Source organism: Melanerpes formicivorus, unplaced genomic scaffold (assembly GCF_026170545.1).
Source record: "Melanerpes formicivorus ecotype bairdi unplaced genomic scaffold, bMelFor1.0.p_v2 SCAF_9, whole genome shotgun sequence".
Lineage (NCBI taxonomy): Eukaryota > Metazoa > Chordata > Aves > Piciformes > Picidae > Melanerpes > Melanerpes formicivorus.
The window spans coordinates 946,443-968,298 of NW_027142361.1; the positions used below are offsets into that span (position 1 = coordinate 946,443).

Below are 21,856 nucleotides of genomic sequence, written 5' to 3' on the forward strand. Positions count from 1 at the left end.
GTCAAGCATAGCCTTGCCCCTGGTAGGCTCTCGCAGCACCTGGGATAAGAAGCTTTCCTCCATGCACTCTAAGAACTTCCTAGACTGTCTCCTCTTTGCTGTGTTGAGATCCCAGCAGATGTCAGGCAGGTTGAAGTCGCCCATGAGAACAAGGTCAGATCTTGAGACAGCCTTAAGCTGCCTATAGAATGCTTCATCAACATCTTCTTCCTGGTTGGGTGGTCTATAACAGACTCCAACCAGGTCTTCCCTATAATTCTTACCCGATTGTCCCTAATCTCCATCTCAATGGTATCCAGTGCCTCCCTGATGTACAGGGATACCTCTCCACCCCTTCTTCCTTGCCTGTCTCTCCTGAAGAGCCTGTAGCCGTCAATTGCAGCGCTCCAGTCATGTTAGTCATCCCACCATGTCTCTGTGATGGCAACTACATCATAACTTTCCTGCTGCAACAAGGCTTCCAGCTCCTCTTGTTTATACCCATGCTTCGTGCATTAGTGTACATGCACTTCAGCTGGTCTGCTGGTTTCACCTCTGACTCTAGCTTGTCACCCCCAGACTCTTGCCTGAGGGGACTTGTTTCAGCCCCTTCCCCCCTCAAAACTAGTTTAAAGCCCTGTCGATGAGACCTGCCAATTCCCTTCCCAGGATCTTTTTACCTTTGGGGGTGTCGTAGTTTGGGCTGGGTGCCCTCTGCTACAGGGGTGTTTCCTGTGTCCAGAAGTCCAGCCCAGTGGGTGGACACAGGAAATTAGGTTATTTCCTACCATGATCCCTTGCACCACTATAAGTTTCATGGCGGGGTCTGGCACTTCTCATATACTGTGACCTTTCCCCTTCTCTGGGACAGATGTACTTCATCTGTTGCCAGCTGGCCTGGTGCAGTAGAAAGTTTCCCAAGATCAAAAAACCCAAAATCCTTTTGCCTGCACCAGCCTCTAAGCCACTTGTTAACTATAGCTGCTGACCTGTTTCTTATGGTATTCCCTCCTGCAACTAAGGGTATTGATGAAAAAATTATTTGTGCACCTGATCCCTCAACCAGGTCTCCCAGGGCCCTGAAGTCATCTTTGATAGCCCTGGGAGTTCTGGTTGCAACATCATCATTCCCTAACTGCATAACTAGTAAGGGATAGTAGTCAGAAGGCTGCACCAGGCTAGGCAACCTTCTGGTAACATCATTAACTTGGGCTCCTGGCAGACTACAGAGTTCCCTATGAGATGGGTCTGGCTGACATATAGGGCCCTCCTTTCCCCTCAGAAGGGAATCACCAATAACAATTACCCTCCTCTTTTTTTTGAGGGAACAGGTCCTGATGCCAGGGGAAGGCTGTTTAACCTTAGGCTGCTTTGCCTTAGGCTGTTTAAGCTTAGGCTGTTTAACCTCAGGGAGAACCCCAGATGGTGTGTCCTCCGGCATCAGGATCACCTCACCCTCGATCTCCAGTGCCCCATACCTGTTTTCCAAGAGCAGCGGGGAAGATGAGGGGAGGCAAGGAGGTTTAACTTTGCATCTCTTGAGAGGAACCTGCGTCCATTCCCCTCTGCTTTTTGGATAACCAGCCTCTGCTGGGGGAGCCTGCAGAGCCTGCTTACTCTGATTCATCTCTTTCCTCCTCTGGTTCATCTCTTTCCTCCTCTGGTTCATCTCTTTGCTACATTCCCTTACATTTCTAAGGCTAGCAATCTCATCCTTCAGTCTGGCCACCAGACTAAGCAGATAGTCAATCTGCTCACACCTTATGCAAGAGTTGCCCCCACTACCCTGCTTCTCAAGAGCCTGGCTCCAGCACTCTCTACAGCCAGATACCTGGACAGCTACCTGCTTGTGTTCTACCTCAGTCTGGGTCAACACTGATTTTTTTAGGGAGATTTTGCTGCGAGTTACAACCATACCTGTCCCTGGCCACAGCACCTACTGCACACACACACACGCACAAAAAAAAAAAAAATTAGAAAAAGTGCGGCGGCGCGTGAGAGCATGAGAGAGTACAAGAGAATACGGGCTTCCCACTGAACAGAGCCCCCACAAGCCGCAGAAAACCATTTTAAAATAAGCCACTCCCGCCGCTGGGATCACGAGTCTGAGCCACATGAAAAGATGGCTCCTCCTGCCTCGTGGCGTGTGCAGGAATCTCCGTGGTGCCGGCGATTCCGCAGCCCAAAAAGGAGAGCAGCGGCTAGTCCCTGGCGGCTGCTGGTCCCAGTGCTGTCCCGAGAGGGCTTCCTGCTGAATGATTGGCCACAGCAACCCCATGCAGAGCTACAGGCTGGGGTCAGAGTGGCTGGAGAGCAGCCAGGTAGAGAGGGACCTGGGGGTACTGGTCGATGGTAGGCTGAACATGAGCCTGCAGTGTGCCCAGGCAGCCAAGAGGGCCAATGGCATCCTGGCCTGCATCAGGAACAGTGTGGCCAGCAGGAACAGTGTGGCCAGAAGGAGCAGGGAGGTCATTCTGCCCCTGTACACTGCACTGTTTAGGCCGCACCTCGAGTACTGTGTCCAGTTCTGGGCCCCTCAGTTTAGGAAGGATGTTGACTTGCTGGAACAAGTCCAGAGAAGGGCAACAAAGTTGGTGAGAGGCTTGGAACACAAGCCCTATGAGGAGAGACTGAGGGAGCTGGGGTTGCTTAGCCTGGAGAAGAGGAGACTCAGGGGTGACCTTATTGCTCTCTACAACTACCTGAAGGGAGGTTGTAGACAGGCGGATGTTGGTCTCTTCTCCCAGGCAGCCAGTACCAGAACAAGAGGACACAGTCTCAGGCTGCGCCAGGGGAGGTTTAAGTTGGATGTTAGGAAGAAGTTCTATATAGAGAGAGTGATTGCCCATTGGAATGGGCTGCCTGGGGAGGTGGTGGAGTCACTATCATTGGAGGTGTTCAGGAGGAGACTTGATGGGGTGCTTGGTGCTATGGTTTAGTTGTTTAGGTGGGTTGGATTGGTTGATGGGTTGGACGCGATGGTCTTGAAGGTCTCTTCCAACCTGGTTTATTCTATGTATTTGCAGGCAGCCCACGCGCCTTTTGTGTTAGTAATATTTAAAAAATGGAGGGTGTGACAGTGAGCTCTCAGAAGTTACAGCTTGGGTATTTGTTTTGTCTTGCTCTGGCTTGGTGTCTCTGTGTACACAGTACACACTTCCCCTGCCCCTTAAAGTCTCGGGCTGTGTGCACGTGACCCTGTGTCCCTGTCTGCAGGAGCAAGTGAGGGCTGTATAGGGAGTCTGTAGGAGTACTCTCCCATTCTTTTCAGAATTAAGAATGTAGGTGTAAGAATAGCAGGGCAGTTCTTCCCTGTCCTCTCCCATGGAGTTGTCAGGAGTAACTGGATTATATCCTTGCTTCAGCTAGCCAGAGAAGTGTGAATTGCTTTTTATTTGGTGGCTGAGAAATGATACCAGAACAGAAGTGCTTTGGCTGAAGAGAGCCAAAAGTAGGTCACAGCTTATAGGAAGGTGGACAAACTCTAGTGTTGTGAGGAAAGGCTTTTGTGCCCTGTCCACTTATTTCTAGGTAACTTAACATTGTCTTCCAATAAGTCTTCCCTATTGGTCTTCCTCAGTAGTGGGACTAATGAAAGCCTGCCAGGGGGTATCCTTTGCTTTTTGGCTCAGAATTGCTACTGCCAGAACAGTAGGGGAGATGTGATTGTGCCTCTGGTAGAGTGTGCTCCGTAGAGATGGCATGTCTTGAGGAGGGGATGGGAAGCTGTTACCTTCCAGGGGCAACTAGGTACGCTCAGACTGCATTTATTTTCTTAACGTAATCGATTTGTGACTTTGTTGTGGAAGTACTTAAATGTTCTGATTTTCTAGTTCCAGTTAAACCTTCTATGCTTGGGATAGAAACTAAGGATGATTACAGTTTGACATAGGCAAATCCAACTTGCTGCCCGGTATGGCAACGCCTGCTGCCAAACTGCGACTTAATTTCTTTTCACTGCCTCCTGGCAGTGAGGTACATTGTGTCTCTCTACCAAATAATCAAACTTAGGAGATTTATTTTTTTTTCCTTGAAGTTGCATTCACTCCTGAAATTCTTGCAAATGATCCATCTTTCTCAAAGTTGTACAAGTGTTTCAACAAGGTTGTTCTTATATCATAGCCACCCAACACTCTGGCGACCAGAATATGGAAGCTATATGATTGAAGGGACACCTGGGCAGCCATATGGGGGAACCATGTCTGAATTCAACACTGTTCAAGACAACATGAGGAAAAGACGGCAAGAGGCTGCTTCTGTGCTCAAAGAAAATGAGGCTGTTTGCACTGTGACATCATTTCCAAGGTGAGATGACTGATGAAGTATAACAGTTTGGTATTCTCCCTCTACGCTTTTTCTCCTTATTGCACATAGCTAAACTGAGCAAATTATGATTCAATTTAAGTACTCTGACTTCATGTTCTGGTCATATTTCCCAAAATTTTTATTGCAGCGAGACAATAAAAGGTATATTTTCTATTTTTAGGTTACTTCTGATCTGTGATGATTTTGTATTAGGAGAGAATTAGGAGTAGTTTATGCGGAGGACTAGTTTGCCATCTTGAACTGATATGGCCAATTGTATATAAAAGGTTTTTCTTTGTCTATTTCATAACCTTTGATCTTTGTAAGTAGCAGTTTTATAAAACAGGATTAACTTGATCTGATTTTTAACACTCTTTTTATCACTGCCGGAGGGCAGTGACGTAGCTGGGGGAGGGGTTGCCGCGGAGACCGCGCGCAAACCAAACAGACCCCAGCGCGTGGCTGAGGAGAGAGGCAGCTTGAGCAGCGCAGCTCTGGGAGTTTGGCTTTTGGCTTTGATTCCCTTGCTTTTCAGGCGGTAAGGGGCTGGTGGCTTGGGACTTCCAAAGAGAGGAGGAGGGGCAGCGGGCTCGGATTGCCTACCTGCCGGAGGGCAGTGACGTAGCTGGGGGAGGGGTTGCCGCGGAGACTGCGCGCAAACCAAACAGAACCCAGCGCGTGGCTGAGGAGAGAGGCAGCTTGAGAAGCGCAGCTCGCCTGCTCACTGACAGGGAAAAAAAAAAAAAGAAAAAAAAAAAAGAAAAAAAAAAAAGAAAAAAAAAAAAAGAAGCCGTGTGGAGAGGGTGGTTACTGCAAGATGGTCACCACTAGAGCAAAGGCTAACAGAAGGACAGTGGGCACCCAAACAGAGACCACACACAAGCATGCAGATGTTCAGGCAGGTGGCTGCAGTGAGTGCTGGAACCTGGCACTCGACATGGAGGCTGGAGGGAGCAGCTCCTGTTTCAGGTGTGAGCAGGTCAGTGATCTGATGAGCATGGTGGTCAAACTAAAAGAAGAGGTGGAAAGGCTAAGAGCTAGAAGAGATGGCGAGCAGAAAATTGACAATTCCCATAATGTAATCTCTTCTAAACCAGAACAGGGGGTAACACTTAGGGGAACAGGGAGTTTGATACCTTCCCAGAAGCAAGATTCTCAACCTCCCTGTAGTAACCCCCATGAGCAGGGCCAATGGGAACAGGTCTCTGCCCGACGGAAGAAATGCAAACAAAGGAAGTCTGCTCCTGTGAGCAGCATGCTGCCTCCAGTGCAGTTACAGAACAGGTATGAGGCTCTGCAGGAGGAACAGGTCATTGGTAAGGCCGAGGACCCAAGAAGGTCAGAAGCTGCACCAATGACAGGTTGCCTCAGGCCAGCCATCAAAACTTACCCAGAAAAGAAACCTCGCAGGGTCATCATCATAGGAGACTCCCAACTGAGGGGAACAGAGGGCCCAATATGCAGACCAGACCCATTTCATAGAGCAGTCAGCTGCCTCCCTGGTGCCCAAGTAAAAGATGTTGTAGATAGAATTCCCAACCTCGTGAGTCCTTCGGACTACTACCCACTGCTGGTCTTTCAGGTGGGCAGTGACGATGTAACAATGAGAGGCTCACAATCTATTAAAAAAGACTTCAGAACCTTAGGGCAAATGCTAAAGGGATCAGGGGCTCAAGTCGTGTTCTCTGCCATCCCTCTAACGTCAGCCATGGATGAGGACACACTGAGGAAGGGCCGACAGATCAATTCATGGCTCAGGGGCTGGTGCCATCGACAGGTCTTTGGGTTCCACAATCATGGATTGGTTTTCAAGGCACCTGAGCTGAAAACAACTCATGGGACACACTTGTCCCAGAGTGGGATAAGAATCCTGGGGCAGGAGTTGGCAGGGCTCATTGATAGGGCTTTAAACTAGATTTGAAGGGGGAAGGGGTTAATAGTCTCCTGCTGGCTGGTGACAAACAGAGGGGCAGCTCACCAGCAGTAGAGAGAAGGAGAGCTGGTAAGGGCTCTCAACTTGCTACCCTGAGGCAAGCCACGAATGATCCACCAGGACATTCTGTGGAAACCGAGGGGAATTGGCACAAGAGGAGGACAGGGCCAGCCCAGCTGAAGTGCTTCTATGCGAATGCGCGCAGCTTGGGCAACAAACAGGATGAGTTAAGGGTCACTGTGCTGCTGGGATGCCACGACATAGTGGCTGTTACTGAAACTTGGTGGGATGAATCCCATGACTGGGATGTAGGCATAGATGGGTATAAACTCTTTAGGAAGGATAGGCAGGGAAGGAGAGGAGGAGGTGTTGCCCTCTATGTCAATAGCCAGTTGGAATCAGTGGAGCTCCAACTGGGGAGGGATGATAAGCTAGTTGAGAGTATATGGGTCAAAATTAAAGGCAGGACAGGGGAAGAAGATATTACTGTGGGGGTCTCCTACAGGCCACCTGACCAGCAGATCCAAGCAGATGAGGCCCTCCATAGGCAAATAGAAGCAGCTTCCAGGTCACAAGCCCTGGTCCTCATGGGTGATTTCAACCACCCGGATATCTGCTGGAGGGACAACACAGCAAGGCACCAGCAATCCAGGATGTTCCTGGACTGCATAGAAGACAACTTCCTCCTCCAAATGGTGGAGGAACCAACAAGAAATGGTGCTATGCTGGACCTTGTTCTCACCAACAGGGAAGGGCTGGTAAGCAATGTGAGGCTCATAGACGGCCTTGGCTGCAGTGACCATGAAGCAGTTGAATTTAACATCCTCAGGGCAATCAGGAGGAAGTATTCCAAGCTCACGACCCTAGACTTTAGGCATGCAGATTTTGATCGCTTCAGGGATCTGCTGGCCAAACTGTCGTGGGACAAAGCCCTGGAGGGAAGAGGGACCCAGGACAGCTGGTCAGTATTCAAGGACCACCTCCTCTGTGTCCAGGAGCTCTGTGTACCAACAAAGAGAAAAGCAGGTAAGAATGCTAGGAGGCCTGCCTGGATGGGCAAGGAGCTACTGGACACACTATTACTTAAAAGGAAACTCTACAGGAAGTGGAGGGAAGGACAGGTAGAACAGGGGGAATACAAGGAAGCTGCCCGAGCAGCAAGAGTCCTGGTTAGGAAAGCCAAAGCAGAGTTTGAGTTGAATCTAGCCAGGGAGATTAAAGGGAATACTATAAACTTTTACAGGTATATTAATGGGAAGAAGAAGACTAGGGAAGGTGTGGGCCCCCTCAGAAAGGAAAATGGTGACATGGTCACATGTGATGAGGAAAAGGCTGAGGTACTTAATAACTTCTTTACCTCAGTCTTCACTGCAAGGGCCTCTAGCCACACTCCTGATGTTATGGAAGTCAAAGCCAGGGACGGGGAGGAAGAACTGCCCATTGTAAGTGCAGATCAGGTTCGTGATCATCTGAAGAACCTGAAAGTGTTCAAGTCCATGGGACCCGACGGGTTACACCCACGGGTACTGAGAGAACTGGCAGATGATGTTGCTAAACCCCTCTCTATTATATTTCAAAAGTCCTGGCAGTCTGGTGAAGTCCCCACAGACTGGAAAAGGGGAAACATTGCCCCCATCTTCAAAAAGGGCAAGAAGGAGGAACCAGGGAACTACAGGCCAGTCAGTCTCACCTCTGTGCCTGGAAAGATCATGGAACAGATCCTCCTGGAGTCACTACTCGCTCAAAAGAATAGTGAAGAGGTGATTGGGAACAGTCAGCATGGCTTTGCCAAGGGCAAATCCTGCCTGACCAACCTGGTGGCCTTCTATGAGCAGGTGACAAAATTAATAGATGAGGGGCGAGCAACTGATGTCGTTTACCTGGACCTGAGCAAAGCCTTTGACACTGTCCCACACCACATCCTGGTCTCCAAACATGTGACACATGGGTTTGATGGGTGGACCACTAGATGGATAAGGAACTGGCTTGATGGCTGCACCCAAAGAGTGGCTGTCAATGGCTCCATGTCCCAGTGGAGGCCAGTGACAAGTGGAGTCCCTCAGGGATCAGTCCTGGGACCTGTCTTATTCAACATCTTTGCGGGAGACATGGACAGTGGCATTGAGTGCACCCTCAGCAAGTTTGCTGATGACACCAAGCTGTGTGGTGCAGCAGACACGCTGGAGGGAAGGGAGGCCATCCAGAGGGACCTTGACAGGCTGGAGAGGTGGGCACAGGCCAACCTCATGAAGTTCAATAAGAGCAAGTGCAGGGTCCTGCATCTGGGTCGAGGCAATCCCAGGCACAAATACAGGCTGGGCAGTGACTGGCTGGAGGATAGCCCTGAGGAGAGAGACTTGGGGGTGCTGGTGGACAAAAAGCTCAACATGAGCTCTCAATGTGCACTTGCAATCCGCAAAGCCAATCAGATCCTGGGCTGCATCAGGAGAAGTGTGGCTAGCAGGTCGAGGGAGGTGATCCTCCCCCTCTACTCAGCCCTGGTGAGACCCCACCTGGAGTACTGTGTCCAGTTCTGGAGCCCCTATTACAAGAGGGATGTGGAGGTGCTGGAACGTGTCCAGAGAAGGGCCACGAGGATGATCAGAGGGCTGGAGCACCTCTCCTATGAGGACAGACTGAAGGAGTTGGGGCTGTACAGTCTGCAGAAGAGAAGGCTCCGAGGAGACCTAATTGTGGCCTTCCAGTATCTGAAGGGGGCCTACAGGAAGGCTGGGGAAGGACTTCTCAGGCTCTCAGGTAGTGATAGGACTAGGGGGAATGGAATGAAGCTGGAGGTGGGGAGATTCAGGCTGGATGTGAGGAGGAGGTTCTTCACCATGAGAGTGGTGAAACCCTGGAATGGGTTGTCCAGGGAGGTGGTCGAGGCCCCGTCCCTGGGGGTGTTTAAGAGCAGGCTGGATGAGGCTCTGTCCAGCCTGATCTAGTGTGGGGTGTCCCTGCCCATGGCAGGGGGGTTGGAACTAGATGATCCTTGTGGTCCCTTCCAACCCTGAATGAAACTATGAAACTATGAAACTATTAAAGCATGTGCAAGCTAATTTTGGGGGCTTGGAGCACAAAGTAAAATAGGACTGTGATTATTTTGAAAAATGAAGAGTTAAAACTTCTATAATACTGTACTTAGTGAATCTGGAAAGCAGTGCACCTCTCTTGGGTTCTTAAGACCTTTACAAAAGGTAGATTTCCTCCTTTTTAATATTATAAAGAGACACTTGAATTCAAGATGTACTTTGTTATCCAGGAGAAAACTGTACTTCGTGACCTTCTTTTCAAAGATGATTCTAAGTAGGCTTTATTACGTTCACTCTAACTAGCCTTGGTCATTGAACTGTACTTTAAATAGTGAAAAAAATACTCTGTAGTGGGAGAGAAGCAAAGTTCAGGTACCAAAATGCCTGCTTTATCACAGTATCACAGTATAACTAAGGTTGGAAGAGACCTCGAGGATCATCGAGTCCAACCTGTCACCACAGACCTCATGACTAGACCATGGCACCAAGTGACACGTCCAATCTCCTCTTGAATACCTCCAGGGACGGTGACTCCACCACCTCCCTGGGCAGCCCATTCCAATGACGAACGACTCGCTCGGTGAAGAACTTTCTCCTTACCTCGAGTCTAAACCTCCCCTGGTGCAGCTTGAGACTGTGTCCCCTTGTTCTGGTGCTGGTTGCCTGGGAGAAGAGACCAACCCCTTCCTGGCTACAACCACCTTTCAGGTAGTTGTAGAGGGCAATGAGGTCTCCCCTGAGCCTCCTCTTCTCCAGGCTAAACAATCCCAGCTCTCTCAGCTTCTCCTCATAGGTCTTGCGCTCAAGGCCTCTCACCAGCCCCATGTATGCTAGCAAGAACACTCTCTTGGCAAAATATGCTTCCTGTTTATGGGGGGAACTATACTAGTTATTTTTTAAGTACTTATTTGAAGTACAATGTTAAGTAGTTTTCAGCATGTTTACAGAATTGGTGGGGCTTCTTTTGTCCTGCAACATTACAAACAGATCATGTCATTTAATGAACTTCATATACAAACATTTCAGACCCAGTCATGCATGGAATAGAGAGATGAGTTTTTAATCACTTTATGAATGCAGATAAATACTTCTTACCTCACTGTAAGAGCAATATATCTGACTTAAGTAGAAGCTAGTAAACAGTAAAATATTATTTATTACTTATGGATCGTCCCAAACATAGGTTCATCTTTCGTAGATTGCTGTCCCTAGGCTATTTAGTTTCTTGTTTGCACCTTTTGCTATCTTGCCATTCAGTTCCCTGCTGGTTTGACTGGAGTGATGCTAATGTATTTCTGAGGTTTTGTAGGTTTTGGTTTCTTTGCTACATTCTCTGTACAGTAACATGCATCACAGAATATATATATATGTCTGTGCTCTCCTTACACATGTGTGTGTGATAAAAATCTGTGCATCTGAAAAGGGGGGGGGGGGGAAAGGTAAGAGTGCTGACAGAAGTAAAAGAAGTAAGCTCATTCAAATTAAAAAGAGCTTGGTTGAAACTGAACAAACCTTAAAAAAATACTATCTTAGCAACATAATCTTTCTAGAAATGTTTCCAGATAATTTGAATAGTTTACTTCTAGTTGTATCAGCTAACCCTTTTATATACGTTCACATACTAGAGCCTCTCAAGAGAACACAGTATTTTCCATTAGGCTGTGCAGCATAGAGAAATTAATCTTCTACAACTTTACCAGCAGCTTCCTAAATGTTTATTTATGTCAGTTGTACTGAAAACCTACTTAGTCTTGTTTCATATTACTCTTAAACTTGCAGTGGAGGTTCAAAAGGGGAGGGTTGTATTTGGATCTACTTGCCCATTTCTTGGGAGCATAGTTGAATAAATTATATCATCAATCAACATTATCCTGTACCTTCTACAGAAACTGTTTAAGGCAGAGAATGCAACTGCATGTCAGTGTCAACGTCAGGTGCTAACACATTAAAATATAGATGTACTCTGCATAATACTGTAAATTTTCCTGCTCTAGCCACTGGAAAGATCTGTGTTTGCTGTCCAATTGTAGAGTAACAGTTTTTGAGAAACAGAAGTTTGTTGGCCTGTTTTAACAACCATGGAAGCCAGTTCTTGGCAAGTGCTGACCATTGAACAGCAACTGTTTTAATATCTCTTTCTCACACTTCCATGTTCAAGTTTTTAAAAAAACTCTTTTTGTTCTTTTTTTCTACTGGAATCCTCATCTCTGATCATCTGACCTTTTTAAAATCACAGCCCATTTTCGCTGCAGCTTGTGTCCCATTGTTGTCTTACACAGGTTAGGGTGTCCCGGGTTTACGCTGCCAGAACATAAACCAACACCAGTAGAAGGAGGAGCTTCAAAATCCCTCTTTTTTCCAGATGAAGCCATCAATAAACATCCTAGATTTAGGTAAGATTATTTGGAGTGTGAATGAGAGGATGAATATTTTTCTGCTCCTAAATATTATAGGCATACCTGCAGCTTCTTTGCATTACAGAAATAGAGAACTGTGTGGCTAGTTGCTGCAGGTATCACAAGGACTTGGGCAGATGTGCTTGCAGTGACATGGATTATCTGTCAAAGTGACAGAACTAAAGTGTTAAGTTCAAGTACCTTAATATAGTAGTTCACTTCATCATGGGGCAAAAGGTGTTGATTATGCTGCTGCAAAATTGTTTCTAGTTTGAAATCCCATGACTAACCACTTCATCATAGTTAATCCAGCTCTTATTCAGGTGTGTCACTGCAGCATCTTAGTGTACTCTGTAACTTGCCCTAGATGCTGTGAAATGGAGCATGGTGTCAAACTACTTGTACAATCTGAGAGGGGTTTCCTTTGTAAGGTGAGACTTAAAAATAATTAATTTTAAAAACTAAGTGTGGCTTTCCACTTGCCTTTGTATTCTTCAGGTAAGTGGCCTTTAAATTCTGCCTATTCTTATAGTTTCATAGTTTCATAGTTTCATTCAGGGTTGGAAGGGACCACAAGGATCATCTAGTTCCAACCCCCCTGCCATGGGCAGGGACACCCCACACTAGATCAGGCTGGACAGAGCCTCATCCAGCCTGCTCTTAAACACCCCCAGGGACGGGGCCTCGACCACCTCCCTGGACAACCCATTCCAGGGTTTCACCACTCTCATGGTGAAGAACCTCCTCCTCACATCCAGCCTGAATCTCCCCACCTCCAGCTTCATTCCATTCCCCCTAGTCCTATCACTACCTGATATCCTGAGAAGTCCTTCCCCAGCCTTCCTGTAGGCCCCCTTCAGATACTGGAAGGCGACAATTAGGTCACCTCGGAGCCTTCTCTTCTGCAGACTGTACAGCCCCAACTCCTTCAGTCTGTCCTCATAGGAGAGGTGCTCCAGCCCTCTGATCATCCTCGTGGCCCTTCTCTGGACACGTTCCAGCACCTCCACATCCCTCTTGTAATAGGGGCTCCAGAACTGGACACAGTACTCCAGGTGGGGTCTCACCAGGGCTAAGTAGAGGGGGAGGATCACCTCCCTTGACCTGCTAGCCACACTTCTCCTGATGCAGCCCAGGATCTGATTGGCTTTGCGGGCTGCAAGTGCACACTGAGAGCTCATGTTGAGCTTTTTGTCCACCAGCACCCCCAAGTCTCTCTCCTCAGGGCTATCCTCCAGCCAGTCACTGCCCAGCCTGTATTTGTGCCTGGGATTGCCTCGACCCAGATGCAGGACCCTGCACTTGCTCTTATTGAACTTCATGAGGTTGGCCTGTGCCCACCTCTCCAGCCTGTCAAGGTCCCTCTGGATGGCCTCCCTTCCCTCCAGCGTGTCTGCTGCACCACACAGCTTGGTGTCATCAGCAAACTTGCTGAGGGTGCACTCAATGCCACTGTCCATGTCCCCCACAAAGATGTTGAATAAGACAGGTCCCAGGACTGATCCCTGAGGGACTCCACTTGTCACTGGCCTCCACTGGGACATGGAGCCATTGACAGCCACTCTTTGGGTGCAGCCATCAAGCCAGTTCCTTATCCATCTAGTGGTCCACCAATCAAACCCATGTGTCACCAGTTTGGAGACCAGGATGTGGTGTGGGACAGTGTCAAAGGCTTTGCTCAGGTCCAGGTAAACGACATCAGTTGCTCGCCCCTCATCTATTAATTTTGTCACCTGCTCATAGAAGGCCACCAGGTTGGTCAGGCAGGATTTGCCCTTGGCAAAGCCATGCTGACTGTTCCCAATCACCTCTTCACTATTCTTTTGAGCGAGTAGTGACTCCAGGAGGATCTGTTCCATGATCTTTCCAGGCACAGAGGTGAGACTGACTGGCCTGTAGTTCCCTGGTTCCTCCTTCTTGCCCTTTTTGAAGATGGGGGCAATGTTTCCCCTTTTCCAGTCTGTGGGGACTTCACCAGACTGCCATGACTTTTGAAATATAATAGAGAGGGGTTTAGCAACCTCATCTGCCAGTTCTCTCAGTACCCGTGGGTGTAACCCATCGGGTCCCATGGACTTGAACACTTTCAGGTTCTTCAGATGATCAGCATAGTGCTGTGAAGTTAATCAAAATAGGACTGGCTTTACTGAAGGAACATTCAGTGTTGTATCTGTTATAGTCTGTCTTAAACTTGGAAGGAAAATGCTCAAAATAAATAGAGCTGACTTGCTCAGACCCTGAGAATTGCTGAGAAACTTACATTCAAAAACATTTTCATAAAGAGAAGATTTCAGATGTTTCAGCAAACTTTTTGTTTGTTGCAGTACTCTGACCAGAAACATTCGGCACCGAAGAGGAGAGAAGGTTGTGATAAACGTACCAAGTGAGTAAATTCAATCGGTGTTTATTTGTTCAAAATAATTCTTCAATGTAAAGCTCTGGGTTACTGAGTGTCTGCATTTTCCACACAGTATTTAAAGACAAGAACACATCATCACCATTTATGGAAACATTTCCTAACAATGATGGAGAAGCAGCAAAGGCAGCAAAACCAGACTATATATACATGGATGCTATGGGTTTTGGAATGGGAAACTGTTGTCTTCAGGTAAAATGTGTCTGTTTTTAAGATTTTGTATATGTTGTCTTCCCTAAATGCTTCCCTTTTTAAAGTTTGCCTTGTCTAATTTCTCTAGCTTAGTTCAACTGATGTCTTTTTAGTGGAAACAGGGGGAACGAGACAGACTTACACCTAGTAATGTAGTTTTAAAATCCAGATTTGCTTGCTTGTGTTATGTTTATTTTCTGCTAATATTCAAATGCAATTGGATGCCTTGCTGATGGGGTTTCTTAAACTGATCAAGCCCCATTTGATCAAGCACCTACACTTAGAACTTCAGCACTTTTGAGGTGTGAAGTATCATCTTCACTGTGGTTGTCTTTCAGGCATGACTAAAGGATACTGTGCAAATGAAAACTGAGCTGTCTTGTAAGAATGTGTAGTGCTTTCTGATTATTCATTTTGTGTTGGTTTTTTTTTTTTTACCTTCTTCCCCACTCTTTAGACCAGCAAAAGCAGGGAGTGACAGGAAGCCACTGAGATATCTTTAAAAATAAGTAGCTTTCTCCTGCATAATCTTATTTTATTTTCAAGTAGCATGAACTCCTCTAGAAAATTTTTCATTCTTAAACATTATCAACTATCTGCTAAGAAGTCTTCTTACTACTTGTACCATGACCCTATAAAGTCCATGTGGGTAGCTGTCTCGTTACTGCATGCTGGGAGACATTCTTGGTTCTCTTTTCTCCCATTATCAGAAGCCTAGTTTTTGTTTTCAGTCCTTTGCCTGAATGACTACTAACTTACAGTATCCTTCATTGAAATCTTGGGAGTGCTTTAATCCTTCCAGTATCTGTTTGTTCTAGATGTTTCTTCATCATAGTGACCTGCTGCTAGGGACTGAGGCCTTAGGTAGTAGTGATGTATTTGACTGTCAATAAAATCTGCTCATTGCCACTACTGTCTTGGAAGCAGAGCTAGGAAGAGGCTATTGTTAAGTCCCTTGGGGATTAAAGGAAATTCTTCAAGATGTTCTGGTTCCACAGCAGTCCCTGTGACACTGAGAAACTACAAAAGCTGAATAAATAAAAAGTTCTTGACAGCAGCTAAGTATAATTGTTTGGTTGGGTTGGGGTTTTTTTCTGATGGCCACTTGAAGGAAAAAAGACTTGCACAGAAAAAAAGACTTCATTGCATGCACTTTGCCTTGGGATGTATCCATGACTGTTGGCTGCCAATTTAAGAAGAAAAAAGAAACACAAATCCCCTATTTCTCCTACCACTCTTCTCACACCCCCTTAATGAAAAAATCCTACTAGTGACCTCAAGAAGGTTTGAGTTTTTGTGGATTTTTAGTGTTTGGAGATTTAATTATTATTTTTTTTTGTTAGATAGTTGTTTTGGTTTTTTTTCAGGGAATGCTTGGGGTTGGAGTTGGCTTCAGTAGCAGACTGAGAAAAACCCGCATGTCTTGTGGGACTCTACAATTGTAACTTCTTGTGGTGGGTGGAAGGGTAAGGCCAAAAAGCCTCCTCCCTTCCCCCTTGTAAAGTAAAGGGAAAGAAAAATTGAAGGGAAAGGAAAAAAAAAAAAACTCACAAGCTGAATTAGCAAAGCAGTGGAGCTATATTTACAAAGCAGTGTAGGATTTGCAGGGGGATATTTACAAATTTACAATATCTACAATATATACAAAGATATATAATAAAGTAACACAGAAATGAGAGTAACCCCCCTCGGCAGAGAGGGGGTTCCCCACCTCCGCTCTCCCCTCTCTCCCCCCCCTTTTCCCAGAGTGGGATAGAAAGAGAGAGAAAAGAGAGGAAAAAAAAATGTTAGAAGCAGTTTGTGTTAATTGGAAAGGAGTTAATATACCGGCCTTTATCTGTCTTTGTGGTGGGTTTGGAAGGGGTAAGGCCAAGAAGCCTCCTCCCTTCCCCCTTGTAAAGTAAAAGGGAAAAAAAAATTGAAGGGAAAGGAAAAAAAAACTCGCAAGCTGAATTAGCAAAGCAGTGGAGCTATATTTACAAAGCAATGTAGGGAATGCAGGGGAATATTTACAAATTTACAATATCTACAATATATACAAAGATATACAACAGAGCAACACAGAAATGAGAGTAATCCCCCCTAGGCAGAGGGGTCCCCCACCTCCGCTCTCCCCTCTCTCCCCCCCCTTTCCCCAGAGTGGGATAGAAAGAGAAAGAAAAGAGAGGAAAAAAAGTTAGAAGCAGTTCGTGTTAATTGGAAGGGAGTTAAGATACAGGCCTGGTGTCTGGATTTCAAGGCCGAGGCCTTGGCAGAAAGCCCAGCACAGAGATAGCTGCAGAGCTGCTGCACCGTAGAAAGGCGGAAGCAAGACTGACAGAGAAGTGCTGGAAATGTCCAGTTCACTCCCAGTTCCGAAGGTGCTTCCTCCCACTTCACCAATGAAATAGTTTAGATTATTCCTTCCGTTTACCAACTTCCGTCCACCATATTCCCTTTCTTAAGGGGGCAACGTCAACCGGCCACAGTCTTCAAGGCCGAGGCCTTGGCAGAAAGCCCAGCACAGACAGAGCTGCTGCACGAAGAAAAGGCGGAAGCAAGACTGAAAGAAAAGTCCTGAAAATGCTCAGTTCACTCCCAGTTCAGAAGGTGCTTCCTCCTACTCTTCCAATGAAATTAGTTTAGACTATTCCTTCCGTTTACCAACTTCCGTCCACCATATTCCCTTTCTTAAGGGGGCAACGTCAACCGGCCACAGTCCACCCCTTCTAAACAATTTCATTGGCTGTTCATACTGTCCATCCAATCCAAAACGATATTTACAGTTCATGAGTAAAGTTCATAGTCCATTCCGGCTATGCTCAGATGTAGATGATTCAAAAGTCCAAGAAAATCAGAAAATGAGAAAAATGGAAAACAGTTCATTTCTTCACCGACGAAGCGAAGGAAAGGGAAACAGGGATTCTCAGGGTCTCTTAGTTGACTCAGGGCTCTCAGGGATCTCAGGGTTCGTGCACCGTAGATTCTTCGTTGATTCTTCCTCTGGACGCGATGTAGCTGTACAGCAGTTCGAAATCAACCTCTTTCAGCTAAAGTTAAATTTCATTGTGGAATACACTGAATTTCACCATTCTCTTGCATTACCCAATAAGTGTGACCTGGACCTTCAGCTGAAACCACCCCTCGGACAGGTTTAGCCTCTCCTGAGGGCGAAAATACCCAAACAGTTTTACCTAACAGATTCTTTTCTCTAACAACAGGAACTCTATCACCTTCTACTCTCCGTAGCAAATCTGAATGTGCAGGTCCAGCTCGGTTCACTGAACCTCTACTATTTACCAGCCAGGTTGCTTGTGCTAAATGTTTTTCCCAGTTTTTCAAAGATCCACCTCCCATGGCTTTGAGAGTGGTCTTCAACAAACCGTTGTAGCGTTCAATCTTCCCTGAAGCTGGTGCATAGTAGGGAATGTGGAATATCCACTCAATACCGTGCTCTTTTGCCCAGTTCTTTACAAGGTTGTTCTTGAAATGAGTTCCGATGTCTGATTCAATCCTCTCTGGAGTTCCGTGTCTCCACAGGATCTGTCTCTCCAGACCGAGAATGGTGTTGCGTGCAGTTGCATGTGGAACTGGATAAGTTTCCAACCATCCAGTGTTTGCCTCTACCATAGTAAGCACGTATTGCTTACCAGAACGAGAACGTGGTAGAGTGATGTAGTCAATCTGCCAAGCTTCACCATACTTGTACTTGGACCATCTGTCACCATACCACAAGGGCTTAAGTCGTTTTGCCTGCTTAATAGCAGCACAAATGTCACAGTCATGGATGACTTGCGTGATAGCATCCATGGAAATGTCTATGGATCTGTCACGAGCCCATTGGTATGTTGCATCTCTGCCTTGATGTCCTGACGAATCGTGAGCCCACCGAGCTAAGAATATCTCACCTCGGTGTTTCCAGTCGAGACCAAGATTAGAGTCCATGTCTACTTGAGAAACTCTTGCAGCCAGATCGGCCTGATGGTTGTGTTGCTGTTCCTCAGTAGCTTTGCTCTTAGGAATGTGAGCATCGATGTGTCTCACTTTCACTGGAATTCTCTCGATTCGATCAGCAATGTCCTGCCACAGGTTGGCTGCCCAAATGGGTTTTCCTTTCCTCTGCCAACCACTCTTCTTCCAGTTCTTTAGCCAAACCCATAGAGCATTGGCTACCATCCATGAGTCGGTGTAGAGATAAAGCTTTAGCCATCTCTCATGTTCAGCTGAGACGAGAGCTAGCTGGACAGCTTTTACTTCTGCGAACTGACTGGATTCTCCTTCTCCATCCTTCACCTCTGCAACTCCCACTATCCCCAAGAAACGTAGGGTCTCTTGCTTGTTGGTGGGACTTGCCATGGTAGAGACTCTATTTACCACATCCACTGGAATGTGTCGGCGTCCATCCTGCCACCGCACTCCCAGAAACTGAAACTCTGTGGTAGGTCCTTTCACTTTGTCTCGTTTGATGGCAAAACCTGCATTCAGAAGAATGTCAATGATTTTGTTACCTTTCTCGAAGACTTCTTCAGCAGTTTTACCCCAGACGATGATATCATCGATGAACTGGATGTGTTCTGGAGCACCGCCTTTCTCCAGAGCATCGTGGATCACTGCATGACAGATGCTTGAGCTGTGGATCCAGCCCATTGGCAGCCTGTTGAAAGTGTACTGGATTCCTCTCCAGGTGAAAGCAAACTGAGGCCTGCATTCCTCTGCTATGGGAATAGAGAAAAATGCATTAGCAATGTCTATGGTAGCATACCATTTGGCCTCTTTGGATTCCAGCTCGTACTGTAGCTCCATCATGTCTGGCACTGCTGCACTATTAGGTGGTGTTACTTCATTCAGGGCTCGGTAGTCTACTGTCAGACGCCAGTCTCCATTCTGCTTCCGCACAGGCCACACTGGACTGTTGAAAGGTGAATGAGTTTTGCTGATGACTTTCTGACTCTCCAACTGACGAATCAGATTCTGAATGGGCAACAACGAGTCACGGTTGGTTCTGTATTGTCTGTGATGCACAGTCTGAGAAGCAACCGGCAATTTAATGTCCTGTATCTTATGTTGTCCCACAACTGCAGATTCATCAGAAAGTTCAGGTCTGGCAGACAGCTTCAATTTTTGTCCATCAATTTCTATTGAAGCTACTCCAAAAGCCCATTTGTAACCTCTAGGGTCTTTGAAACGCCCTTCTCTCAGAAAGTCAATTCCCAAAATACAAGGTGCGTCAGGTCCGGTCACAACTGTATGCTTCCTCCATTGTTTACCAGTTAAACTTATATTAACCTCTACCTTACTTAACTCTTGAGATCCACCAGTGACTCCCAGAATAGTTATAGACTCTGATCCCTGATAATTTGATGGTATTATGGTGCACTGAGCTCCTGTGTCAACCAAGGCCCTGTACTTCCGAAATTGTGAAGTGCCAGGCCACTGGATGTACACATCCCAATAGATTCTGTTATCTCTGTTATCCCTCTCCTCCCCCTGGCGGGAGGCAGGGCACCCTTAGTTATGGGGAACATGCGCACATGTGCATTGCACATAGTTTGCAGGGTTATAACTTTGCATGTTATAACTGGAGCCACTGTTGGAGCTATAAGAGTCGTTCTGGGGAACTGTGGAAGTAACAGCTACCCTTCTGGTATTGCTACCTTGGGTTCTGCCACTTTGCAGTTCTCTCAGTCTCCTGAAAAGATTAGAAGTTGGTTGGCCATCCCAGCGGTTCATGTTCTCACCAAACTGATCACGCAGAGTTATCCAAATAGTTCTACGTGATTGCCTTGGTGGTCTGTTTTGGAATGATCTGTTTTGGAATGTCCTGTTTTGGAATGACCTCCTTGGAAGACGTGTATTCCTCACAGATGAAACTTGTATCCACCTGGAGGAAGAATTGAAATTATCCCTTTGTGCCAATTGGGATATGGAATTTCTAAATTCATCTTTTAACTCCCTTATGCAATTCTGTATATCACCAGACATAGTTTTAATGGCCGAAACCAAAGAACCACGTGTCATGCTATCCTCCAATTGTCTCATTTGATCACTGAATTGGCCAACCGTGGGAGAAGCTCCACCATAACTTCTTGACACAATTCTGCTTGCCAGAATGCTTGCATAATTAGAAGGAGCAAGTTTGATGATCTTTTTAGCAAGACCAATACCCACAGGAATGTCATCAGGATTCAGAGTGTCGTGTTCACCATAGAGTAGCTCTCTAACAGCAAATTCTCTCAAGCGCTTAATTCCCTCGTCTATGGTAGTCCAGGGTTTAGGGTTCCATGGAAGATCATCTCGGGAAGGGTATCTCAGGGCAACCGCCATTAAAAGGCGTATCCACAGATTAACCTTACCGAGAGCTTCGCCTAGATGTCTATCTATTCCATTGTCCCTTGAGAGAGTTCCTAACTGAGCTGCTGACTTGTCTCCAACTATTAGAGCTGAAGCACCTGTATCATAACACCTACTAAGCCAAGCTAGAACTGGCTCCTTATCTGCCCCGGTGAAATCTTTACGGACATTTCGCAATTCCTCCCGTGGATAAGAACATTCCAAAATATCATCTTCCTCCTCGTCTCCCTGAATTCTTTGCCCATATAATCCTGCTGTCATTCTCCTAAGGATCTCTTTAAGCTGAGAACCACCTTTGCCAGCTGCCTTCCTAACTTCATCTCTATCCTGCTTTGATCTCACTAGGTTAGCTAGATCTTTAAAACAAACCTTCTCTTCCTCCTGAGCAGGATCTTTTAGAGTAGAGGGCCCCTCACCAGGATCAGTCTCCACCTCTTCTTCTCCATCTTTGCCCTTTCCACCTCTAGTCTTTAAAGGAGCCACCTTAACTGGAGCTGTGTTTGAATTTACAGCCACCTTAATGGAAGCTGACAGGTCCTGAGATAAATCAGCTGCTGGGGCAGTGACTTCCGGTCCCACCGAGGGAGTGGGTGGAAGTGACGTTGCTCCATTAATGGCCGACGGAGAAGAAGAAGAAGGAGAAGGAGTGGGAGAAGGAGTAGGTGCCATGTAGATACCAGCCGATGCCCTTGGCTGCTTGCTAGAATCAGCAAAGTCATTTAGAGCTGCTTTACCAATTAACTTTTTAGCTTTCTTTTTAACTGACACGGGTTCTCCACAGTCCTCGTCACTAGATGACTCTGGGACTGACTGAGAGCCACGGCGTTTTCTTTTTGATCTAGTTTTAATAACAAAACACGCCCTGGACACCTTTCTCTCTCGCCGCAAAGAGACCAGCAGATACACGTTAATTATCACTGAAAGCAGGATTATACACATCAAATAAATCACTTTTGGATCCCAGGTATCACCTAAAGTTACTGTCTCCTCAGGCGGAATCTTAAAACCCTTTATCTCAATTGGGAGAGTGGTGGAGGTAACATTCCTGTATCTCACTGGCCATAGGAAATTAATACATTTTCCATACCATAATTTAACTCTATACATAACCCACATATAAATTGTCCGGACCAAATATTTACCCAGGTAATCCAAAATCAAACCCAAACAATATCTGTAAACCAGAGCCCCAAAAATTGAAAAGAATAATCGCTCCACAAACCACAATACCTTCATGTTTGCTAATTCAGCTGGAAAACACTAAATCAATCAA

The 21,856-nt window shown here is 46.4% G+C and overlaps 1 protein-coding gene across 1 annotated transcript in view; it reads left to right on the plus strand.

The window, feature by feature from the left end:
* Nucleotides 1-21,856, plus strand: part of GCLC (glutamate-cysteine ligase catalytic subunit) — a 113,005-nt gene that overhangs the window by 70,115 nt on the left and 21,034 nt on the right. The window contains exons 3-6 of the mRNA XM_068142948.1: nucleotides 4,102-4,284; nucleotides 11,529-11,642; nucleotides 13,970-14,028; nucleotides 14,117-14,253. Of these exons, the coding sequence (XP_067999049.1) occupies nucleotides 4,102-4,284; nucleotides 11,529-11,642; nucleotides 13,970-14,028; nucleotides 14,117-14,253 (493 nt within the window). The remainder of the gene's footprint in view (nucleotides 1-4,101; nucleotides 4,285-11,528; nucleotides 11,643-13,969; nucleotides 14,029-14,116; nucleotides 14,254-21,856) is intronic.